The sequence below is a fragment of the Grampus griseus genome (genome assembly GCF_964374135.1).
Source record: "Grampus griseus genome assembly, chromosome: 2".
NCBI lineage: Eukaryota > Metazoa > Chordata > Mammalia > Artiodactyla > Delphinidae > Grampus > Grampus griseus.
In genome coordinates, this window is record NC_139018.1 from 120,127,362 (window position 1) to 120,138,286 (window position 10,925).

The 10,925-nt window shown below is 53.1% G+C and overlaps 1 protein-coding gene across 1 annotated transcript; it reads right to left on the reverse strand.

The window, feature by feature from the left end:
* Positions 1-860: 860 nt before the first annotated feature.
* On the reverse strand, positions 861-9,665 carry SH2D7 (SH2 domain containing 7; the record flags this gene model as incomplete). Its single annotated transcript, XM_082648638.1, is given in 7 exon segments — positions 861-911; positions 2,369-2,518; positions 2,522-3,031; positions 4,401-4,613; positions 4,904-5,069; positions 8,107-8,196; positions 9,490-9,665. Coding segments are annotated over 7 exon segments (1,356 nt in total).
* Between the last annotated feature and the right edge of the window lie 1,260 nt (positions 9,666-10,925).

Consider the following 10,925-nt stretch of genomic DNA (forward strand, 5'->3'; position numbering starts at 1 on the left):
GGTCTGAGAGCCACCCCTAAAGGCCAAGGCTGGCTGGAGGCAGAGGGCAGATGAGGGTGACCTGGTCAGATAGGGACGCCAGCAAGTACCCACTGGCTGGCTCCAGAAACGGACCAGCAATGCCCAGGCTGACCGCCTGGCAGGTGGCTGCTCCTCTCCGGGTCTCCGTCTCCCCGATCTGCAGCAAAAAGGGTCAGACCGGGTCTGCCCAGCTTGCGTTATGAGGCTGGGATGAAGGTGGGGGCAGAGAGGGGCTGAGGGGATGGTCCCTGGGAGCCCAGGGGCCCCAGGGTCAGAACCATCACCTCCGAGGACGGGGCTTTGCTGCTACTTCCCTGGTTTCTTGCCCCAACCCCCCTGGGGCAGGAGCAGGGATGTGGCCCTGGGCTTTCCCTCCTTTCTGCTGATGGGGCCACGAGGAGGGGGACTGGTTGGTCTCAAGAGCAACTGAATGACATCACTAGGTCAGTCAGGAAAATGCCAGCGCTGCCACAGGGCCTGCCCCGCGCTCAGTAAGTGTTCAGTGGTGGGAGGTCAGCACGGTCAATCCGTCCAGGCCCAGCCTGCTCATCTTAGAAATGCGAGTGACCTTTGGCCAGTCCCCACTCCTCTCGGGCCTTGATTTCCTCTGGATGGGTGGGAGGCACTGGGGAAGCAGGGCGCAGCCCTGAGCTGCAGGCAGCTGGAAGGTCCCCTCCCATCCTGTCCCCTAGGCTGTCTCGGAGCCTTGTTCCAGAGCAGGCTGGTTCGATCTGAGGGTGCAAGGGGTACCTTCAAGCAAGCTGAGAGCTTCCCAGTAAGCCCTGGCATAGCCCAGATACCGGGAAACCCGCTGGTGAGCTTCAGAAAGCCAAGCCTCCTCAGGATTTGTGCTTCTTGTCTGTGAAGAAGAGCCTCCGGAGCTTGTCAGGCTGCAAGGAGGGAGAAGATGCTAGAGCCTGGGTCCCTGGACAGGGAGGGGAGAGCCAGGCTCAGAGCATCCCTTGGCAGCAACTGGGGGCTGGGGCTCAAGGCTGGAGAAAGGCCAGGTTGGAATATTGATAGTTGTTCCACCACCCCTCTCAGTGCCAGAAATTCCACTCCAGTCCTCTGGTTTGGATGAAGGATTCGCCCTCTCTGGCTAAGGAGGCTAGGGGAAAGTGGAGAAGAAAGGCCAAGTCCCCCCTTCCCTCACTGGGTCCCCTGGGGTCCCCAACCCCAGCGCTGTCTGCCCCAGCCGTGCCCTAGGTAGAATGGGGGTGGGGATGTACATGGCGCCACCAGGGACCGGAAGGACTTTGCAGCTAGAGGAAGAGCAGACATGGGTTGTGGCTTCTGTGGTTCTTAGAAGGGCTGTCTGCAGGCAGAATCTGTGGTCCCAGGCGTCAGGACCTCAGAGGCAGCCTTGCACCAGGCGAGCTCCCTGTCCTGGGGTGCGTGGGCACAGCCCTTCCCTGCGGGAGGAGCTGGCAGAGCTTCTGGTGAAGGCCTTTCACCTGGGAGCTCGGGGTTTTGCTGTTCAAGCGGAAGAGGAGGTCTGCACGTGCCCGAGGCCTGAGGCTGTGCCCTCAGGGAGTGGGCTCTCCCAGCTCATCGGCTCCAGGCGTAGGCAAATACGCTGGGGCTGAGGGTCCAGGAGGGTTCCTCTGCCTCTCTGGGAATCCTGACCACCTCCCTCTGCCCTCCTGATCCCTGCTTCCCCTTTTCTCCTTTCTTATCAGAAATCCCCAGGAATAACAGCTGCTCACTGACAGCCATCTCTGGGCTGTGTCCTGAGCACATAAGGATGTCTAGCTTCACCTCCTGGGCAGCCGCCCCTGGACACATCCATAGGACCAGCCCATTTTACAGATGAGGAAATGGAGATCTTGGGTAGATGCTAAATAAGAATACAGGATGCCCGCTTAAATTTGAACTTCAGATAAATGAGGAATAATTGCACTATTGGGGACATAGTTACGCTTAAAAAAATTACTCATTGTTTATCTGAAATTCAAATTAACTGGGCGTCTTGTATTTTATCTTGCTAAATCTGGCAGTCTTAGTTGTGGGGGAAACTATCTTGCCCAAAGCCACGTAGCTAGGGAGTGGCTGAGCCATGAAAAGGGCCAAGGCAAGTCAGACCTGGAGCCAGGGCCCTTGTCCACCTCTCTGAGGCTCTGAGACACTTGCAGTGGCCAAGAGGGAGGGACAGGAGTCCTAGTCTGCCACAGAGAAAGACATCAGAAGGGCCTGGAAGCCTCCATCTTACATCCAAACCTAACATCTGCCTCTCCCACCATCTCTAAGCAGAAGTTAGGGCTGGAAAGTTCTGGGCAGTGGCAGTGACCTGACCTGCCCATGCCTGAGGGCCACAGGTCCCTCGTATCACCCCACCCATGGAGCCCCCCTTATGTGTCCATCCAGTCTCCTTGCTCCTGGCTGCCGGGATTTGTTCATAGGTGTTCCTGGGCTCTGGGAGCTCCGGGGCCCCCAATATCCTCTCATAGCCACAGTCTGTGGACCCTGAAAGCTTGCTATATGTGGGACTTGCTCCAGGCTAGGGGGGCCTGGCTGGGCCACCCCAGCAGACTGTGATCGGCTCGTAGGTACTGCTGCCTTCTTGGTCTGGCACATCTCTGGCCTCCTCTAGGAGGCCTTCTGCCCAGATGAGCTCATAGATGTCTGCAGAACGGCTCAGTTTTGGAGACCCCTGACTCCAGGTAGCAGCTGAGGATCCTAGAGCCTCAGAACTGGGGGGCAGGAGAAGGCCCCAAGAAGTGGGAGACACTCTAGGGCCGTGGTCTGGGCTCACCCCAGAGAGGGCAGGTCCCGGGCCATCAGGCTTGTTCCGGCTTCCATCTGAGAGTCTCCTCAGGGCCTCCTTGCCTGGGGAGAAGGCCTGGCTGCTGGCTGGGACTGGCCCCTGCCTGCCAGACACATCTGTGCCCCGGCCTAGCCGTGCCTGGTTCATCCTTCTCAGGTCTGCATAGATGATGTTGTGGGGGCCTCCAAAAGACTCGTCCAGAAGGGAAGCACTCCTCTCCGGGAGGGGAGGCACCTTGACGGGGGCCTGGGGAGAGAACGACAGAACCTCTTAGAGGTTAGCCTGTCACTAAGTTGCCTTCTGGTAAACTGCAGGTTTCTCAGAGAAGCTGAGGCCCCTTGTCTTGGGCTCAGTTTACCTGACGGTTACGTGCAGGGGTTGGTTGACATTCGGGGTCCCTGCCAGCTTCATGCTCTAGGACTCTGAGTATGGTCCTTATGTTGGCATTCAAGGCCAGGGGTCACGAAATCTACCTCCCACCCAAGATCATCCTGCCCTACTCCTCTCCCCCCAAGAGTGGTGGTCCCTCAGAGCCCCCTGAGCCCACCCACTCACTGCTCCCTTCCCCTTCAGAATGGTCCACCCCCAAGTCCATCAATTGTGTATTTATTCAACAAATATTTAGTAAGCACTGTGTAGACACCATCCTAGGTGCCAAGGGCTCAGTGATGAGCAAGACCACCTCTTGGGAGTTTACATTCTAACCTGGAGATGGGCAACATACTGCTCTGTTGTATAGTTTAATGTGGTTGATGTAATATATGATACAATAATATATCACAAGATAATATACTGTCAGCTCACGATCAGTACTATGAAGACGAACAAAGCAGAGTAATGGGATAGGGAGAAAGGCTGGTAGGAGAGGGGATATTTTCTATAGTTTAGGTGGTCCTCTCTGAGGAAATGACATTTAAGCAGAGAATGGAATGCAGTGAGAGTAGAAGCCATGCAGATGTCTGGTGGGAAGAGCATTCCAGGCAGTGGGTACAGCAAGAGCAAGGGCCCTGAGGTGGGAACGAGGTTGATGTGTTCCAGGGAGATCCAAAGGCCAATGAGGTTAGAGAAAAGTGAAGAAGGGGGACAGGTAGCAGGGCACTTGGTGAGGCTCTTGTGGACCCTGGTGAAGATTTCAGATTTTATTTTAAACATGAGGAGAAGCCCTCGCTGTGATCTGATATATATTAAGAAAAATTTCTGTGAGTCCTTCCTGTGAGTTGCTGTGGAGGAAAATAAAGTATTGACTCACAGGTATCCCACTCTACAGTTTACAAAGGGATTTTTCTGACATTTCATATCCATTCCCTCATTCAAGCCTCACAGGAACCTCAAGATTGGTAAACTGAGGCTCAGAGAGGTTATGTGACTTGTCCAAAGTCACTCAGCTAGAAAGGCCAAGCCAAGGTTTGAACCAAATCCACCGGCCAGAGGCAGGCCACAGCATGGGTGAACCACTGGGTAATTCCAAGCTGGGCCGCTCCTCTCTGGGCCTGGCACTCACCCTCCACAGCCTGAGGGGATGGCCAGTGTGGCCTCTCTGGGCCTGATGGTGGACGTGGCACCCACATTCCTGGTCTAGCAACCCTGACTCTGGGTAGCCCAGAATCCTCCTCACCTCCATGCTTTCTTCCTTGGGGAGGTTCCAGGGACTTGCATCCAGGCTCTTCTTTTTGTAGAGGAAGGAGACCTGGGGCTTTGGAGAGGGGCAGGAGCTGGCAGCCTTGTCTGGGACCACCGTGGGGGACACTGCAGCAGGCGGGTTTTCCAGACCCAGATTGGTCTGATGGAGACCCAGGGTGATGGCGTCATATAGATCACTGTTCTCTAGCTGGAGGCGGTGGGGACACAGCAGGTGTGTGGTCATACACCCCTGGCCAGCCTCTAGCCTCCTGCCAGAGACTGCTGGCCAGAGATTGAAACATTCCCACCAGGTCCCTGACCTCAGGTAGAATGCTTCCTCCATCTCCCCTTCTCAAATAGGGATCATGACCCTGCACTGAGTGCCCCTGGGTGGCAGGAAATAGGGAAGGCAAGGAAAGACATGTGGTCGAGTGGTGGACATCCCTGACCCGGGCACCCTGCCCCACCCCACGCCCCCCGGGGAAGAGAGGTACCTACCCGGGGGCAGGCAGCAGCCAGGGTCTCCCCGAAGGGCTCAAACTGCACCTCCTGGTAATGGCGCACGAGCTCAGCCAGGGTGCCGTGGCTCTGGGTGTCCCCTGAGATGAGGTAGCGCCGGTTTTGGAGCTGGTTGATGACAAAATGCCGGCAGCGGTCACTGCCCCTGCAACACAAGCACTTGTGGCCTGGGGCTGCTGACAGCTGGCAGCCCTGCCTTGGCCCAGGGCCGGAGCTGACCCAGGGCCATGCTGCCCACTTGGGCCTTGACGTGCTCCTCTATAAGGTGGAAGTTGACATCCAGCAAACACAGCCTTGCAGGTGATGGGGAGCGGTTTTTCAACGCGCACCCTACCCCCACCCCCGCACGTCAGTCAGGGAGGAAAGGGCCAGGGCCGGGGTTAAGGGGGAGTGGGGCACTCAGCTTGGAGCATGGATGCAAATTTAAAGGGATGCCACAAAACTCAGTAATCAAGATAACTAATAATGCAATATTTTAGAAAATCAAAATTAATACCAAAATATCCATGATGAGCAAAATATCTAAGGCTTAAAAGATGAGGTCCGAGCCCACGCTTGCACAACTCAGCCTTCCTCATCTCACCCAAATCCCACCCAGGCCGAAAAGATGGAGTTCCAGCTCCCATCTCCACGCCAGCCTGTAAAGTCCCACCCTCTTCATTTTCCTTTTTTATGGAAGGGTAACGTAAACACAGTGAAGTGCACACGTCCTAAGTGTGCAGCTCGATGAACTTCCACATATGAACATTCCCAGGTAACCACCGCTTAGAGCAGAACCAAACATTTTCCGGCTCCCCAGAAGACTCCCTCGTGGCCCCTTCCAGTCAAACGTAGCCACCACTCTGACCCCCATCACCATAGATCAGTTTTGCTTGTTATGGAATTTCACCTAAATGGAATCATACAGTATTTCTTCTCTGTGTCTGGCTTCTTTCACGCAACATTATATCTTTGAGATTGATTCATGTCTATGTAGAATTAGCTTCCTTTTTTCCCCCCATTGATAGGTAGTATTCCATTTAATTAAATCCACAATTTATCCATTCTGCTGATGGACATTTAGATTATTGCCACATCTGGGCAATGATAAATAAAGCTGCTCTGGACATTCTCGTACATGGCTTTTGCTGAATATATGTATTCATTGCTATTGAGAATATCCCAGGAAGGAGAACTGGGTGAGGGATACATGTATGTTTAGCTTTAGTAGATTATGCCGAATTGTTTTCTAAAATCATTGCCAAGTATGAGAGTTACAGCTGCTCTGCATCTTCACCAACTATTAGGTGGCCTCTGTCTTTCCACTGTAGCCATTCATTGTGGTTTTAGTTTCTATTTCCCGGATTGCTAACGCTGCTGAACACCAGCTCACTGTCCTTTTGGACCCTCTTTTAGGAAGTGCCTTTATTTTGCCTGTGTCATCTTTGTCTTGCTGATTTGCAGGAGTTCTTCATATAGTCTGGACATGAGTGTTTTATTAGGTGTATGTATTACAATACAAAACCTCTCCAGCACTGCGGCTTGTCCTTTTATTCACTGAATGGTATCTTCTGATTCACAAAAGTTCTTAATTTTAAAGAAATCCAATTTGTTAACCTTCTCTTTTATGGTCAGTACTCTTGTGTCTCGTTTAAGAAATCTTTGCCTGTCTCAAAGTCATGAAGAATATTTCCTATGTTTTCTTTTCCTGTGTTTTCTTGTGCTTTTCTCACTTGGGTCTGTGAACCATCTAGAATTAATTTTTATGTATGGTGTGAGGTGGGGGTCATTTTTTTCCATTTGGATATCCAATTGCTCCTGTACCACTTATTGAAAAAACCAGCCTCCCCATACTCCTCCCCCCGCCGCGACCCCCGCCCTCCCCCCCGCTGAATTGCAGTGGCGCCTCTGTTGCAAATCAGGTAACCAAATGTGGGGGACTGTTTCTGGATTCCACTGGGCTATTTGTATATCTTTGTGCAGCCCCACTTTGATCTCTTTAATAAGCTGGCACTCCACCTAAGATCATGTTTGGAAAAAAAAAGCCCTGATGCTGAAAAGACATTTGAAAACTGCTGAGTTTGTGTATTTCAAAGTGCTGAGGACCATACCTGGCACATAGAATAACAATAACTATTTTAATAATGACTAACATTTATTTATTTACTATGTTCCGGACACTGTACCAAGCACTTTTAAATGTATAAACTCATCAAACCCATTCAACAATCCTATGCAATATACCCATTTTACAGATGAGGAAATGTAGGTGCGGAGAGGCAAAGTGACATGCTCAAGATCAGAATTAGAACTGGGGCAATCTGAACAGATGATAATTTTGAATCTGAATCTGAGGCCCTTGAGATTTGCCCTGGAGCCCCAGCCTCCCTCCCTCCCTAACTAGGGGTGGGGGAGGGAACTTCTTCCTTTTTCTGCCTCCCCCCACCCAACCTACAGGCTCTGACGTCGCCACCTCTGACTTCATCCTGGCCATCTTGTCTCCTCTTCTCCATGCCCACTGCCTTACCCTAGCCCAAGCTTCCTCATCTAGCCCAGACCTCACCCCTCAGTGGTCCCCACTGCCCCCACACCTCCAGCACCTGTCTTGAGTCCTCCTTCCATAGGCTGCCTGAAGTATCCTTGCAAAACCTAAGTCTGACCAGATGACCCTTCATTGTCTACAGACATAGCCAGACATCCAAGGCCGTCCTGAGCTGCCCCCGGCCTTCCTCTCCAGGCATTGCTCCACTGGAACCATGTGTCCTTCTGCACCTGGCAACTTGTGGCTCCCAACACCTTAGTCTGCCCTGTCTCTGTTCTTTTGCATATGCAGTTCAATCTACTGGAAAGGCCTTCCTAAACCCCAATCACACCTCTTTTTCTGCCCAGCAAGTTGCTGTTCTTCCTTCTATCCTGTCCTCAAAATCCACCTCTGTGAAGCCTTCCCCAGCCTCCCATCAGGAGGAGGTTCTCCCCTGCCCCCCACCAACTCACCCCCTTGAAGGTGGGTGCTTCATCCTAGTGTATGGCTGCTGCTGGTTAGAAAATGTCTGATGGACACGGACGGATGACTGAGGGAGTGAGGGAGTCAGGGCCCAGGGAAAGCCCAGCAGTGTGGGCTGGTGGAGATTCCAAGCTTATCTGCAAGTCTGGCTTGTGGAGCCAGAGCCCGCCTGCCCTTTGCAGAGGGCTTCCTTTCTTACCTGTAGGACAAGATGTAGCCGGTGGCCCGGTCGCTGAGGCGGATGAGGAAGGAGCCAAGAGCTTTGTCCCTGAGCAGCTGCTCTGTCTGCCTGGGCAGAGGACATGCCATTAGCTGGGGCTGGGTCCCCACAACAGCAGGAGCAGCCTGACTTAGACCAGCCTCAGAGTCCCTGCCAGCCATGCCCCAGACCCAGTGCACCGATCTCCAACCCTTTATAGAGGACTCCCTCAGACTTTCGTCTGGTTCTGTGGAAGACTCAGTCTGGGGCTGGCTGGGTTGGAAGCCCGAGGTCACATACACCCCCCCCCCCACTACTGCCTCGCCATCAGGCACAGCAGCCACTGACCCTCCCCACCTGAATGTCCCTGCAGCAAGAAGGAATCCATAGAGCTGGAGATTTTTAGGTTTGTGGGATCCTTGCCTCAGGACTGCTGTGTACAGTTGTGCAGGGTGTGTACTACACAGTAGTTTCTGCAGGGAGAAGGCGTTGGTATGTCTGGAGCCTGACCACAATGGCAACTCATAGGTTCTCATCCCCTTCCCTGGCATGTCCCCTTCAGCCTCAGGCAGCTACGGATAGTTCTAAATGATGCCATGGATTTTGGAGGCGTGGTGGAAATTCCAGCTTTCTTCTGATTTGGCAGTACATAGACCAGATATTTCCTCACCCACTTATTCACCAAATACTTGCTGAGTGCCTGCTCTATGCGGGACCAGCTACAAATTTTGCAGGGGTCAGTACTACATGAAAACCTGGAGCCCCTTACTCAAAAAGTAAGAATTTCAACAGAGCAGAGGGCCCTGTGTTACAGTACACGTCAACGCCCGTGAATCTGCCTGCTTCAATGCCAGGTGCTGGGCCAGGAGGACCTAATGAGTGGCTGCATTTGTCATTCCTTCAGCTAGTGCTTTGGCAGCTTGGAGATCCAGCCCAATCAGAAAGCCAGCCTCCACATCTTGGCCCATATTCCTAGAGTAACTCTATATCCAGGTTCGCCTGGGAGAGTCCCCACTTAGAACAGTTCTCCTAGTTAAGTCCTCTTACTAACAGTGCTCTGGTTTGGATGATGAATGAAACAGTCCCCCTAGTAATTCATCGGGTTATCCGGAGCTGTTCTGAATGCATCCTTCTCCAGCCCGCTCCTCTCTGTTTCTCTGGCTGCCTGACAGCCCCAGCCATCCCAGCCCTACACTCAGAGCCGGGGCCAGTGCCTTCGCCCACCTTGCCCACAGAAGCGGCTGTCAGAGAACTCGGCATTCCTCAGTCTGTTCCCCCACCCACTGCTTTCTGGGGTCCCCGCCTAGCCCAGGGAAAGGGGCTAGCCCCTCGGCCCTGGGGGGCTAGGAGCCACGCTGGGCACATGGATAGGGGCAGCCTTACTTGCGGGTGATGAATCCGTGAAACCAGGGGGGCAGGGCTCCATTCTGCAAAATGAAGGGGGCCTGCGTCTCCGTGAACCACATCAGGGCCAGCTCCTGCAGCTTAGCCAGGGCCTGGCTGTCCCCGGCCCCCTCGGGCCCCCTGACCAGGCTGAACTGCCTCAGGTGGCCCTCCATTCTAGTGAGCACTGATGTGGAAGCAGAGCCCCGACCACCCGTATGCCTCTATATCTGTGGGCACCCCGGCTCATTTGCCTGAGTCCATGCCCTCTCCAACCACCCGCGGCACACAGGAGCCCTATTGTCACCTCTGACAATATGCGGCTGGTTCTCCTCTCTGATGCTCTGAGGCGGGGCACCTTGGCTGTCTGGGGACATTGGGGGAGGGTCACATTAGCAGTCAGAGAGGGGCAGGAGAGGGATCCCTGACTTCCTGGCTAACAGATGAGCTGCCCCACTGGGTTTGGCCCCTTCGCCCAACCTCCGGTCTTTGTCTCAGCTAAAGACCAGACTCTGGCTAAAGTCCAGGCACTGCCACTGTTAGCAAAGTGGTGAATTTAAATTCTACTTATCCTTCCTTCATGGCGGCCACTTGTATCTTGGTGAAGTTCCGTGCTGATTAATTCCTCTTTCCACTCAAGATTTATTGTCTACTGTGTGCCACGTACATCTGGGCCCTGGGAAAAAAGCAGCAACCAAAATGGCATTTTGCCTCATGGCACATATGTTCTAGTGGAAGGAGACAGATAATAAATAAATACATATATAGAATATGGGGTCAAGGGTAATAAGCACTCCAAGGAAAAGGGAGTGGAAGAAGAGAGCACGGATTGTGTTATTTAGATAGGGGGTCAGGTAGGGAGTCAGGGTTGGGGGAAGCCTTGCTCAGGAGGTGCCACTGGAACAGTGAAAGAGAATGCCAGGCAGGTACCTGGGGGAAGAGATGCTGCTCCCAGCAGAGGGAAGAGCAAGTACAAAGACTATGAGGTGGGACTCTGCTGGAGATCCTGAAAAGCAACCCAGAAGCTCATGTGGCTGGAGGAAGAGCCCTCTGGAGTAGATGGGTCCCCTAGAAGGGCTGCCATAAGGCTTTTGAGAGGAAGCACTGCACCAGTGAGGGCCCAGGATATTTGTTCACGCAAACATCCCTGAATCTCTAACGTGTTCCCGAGTTTCACAGCAGAAATCCAGGCTCGGTTGACAGTGAGGCAGGGGATGTTGCAAACAGTCAACCCCAAGGATCTGGGTTAGAATTCCGCTTCCATCACACTGACACAGGCCTCAAGGCGGTTTCTAAGTGGTTGCAGATAGCTCAATTTCTTCATCTGTAGAATGGGAATAATTTTTAAAAAGCTACTTTCTAGACTCTAGGGTCATTATGACAAGTAAACGAGACAGCATAATGGTTAAGAATGAGGGAACATATATATAAATTCC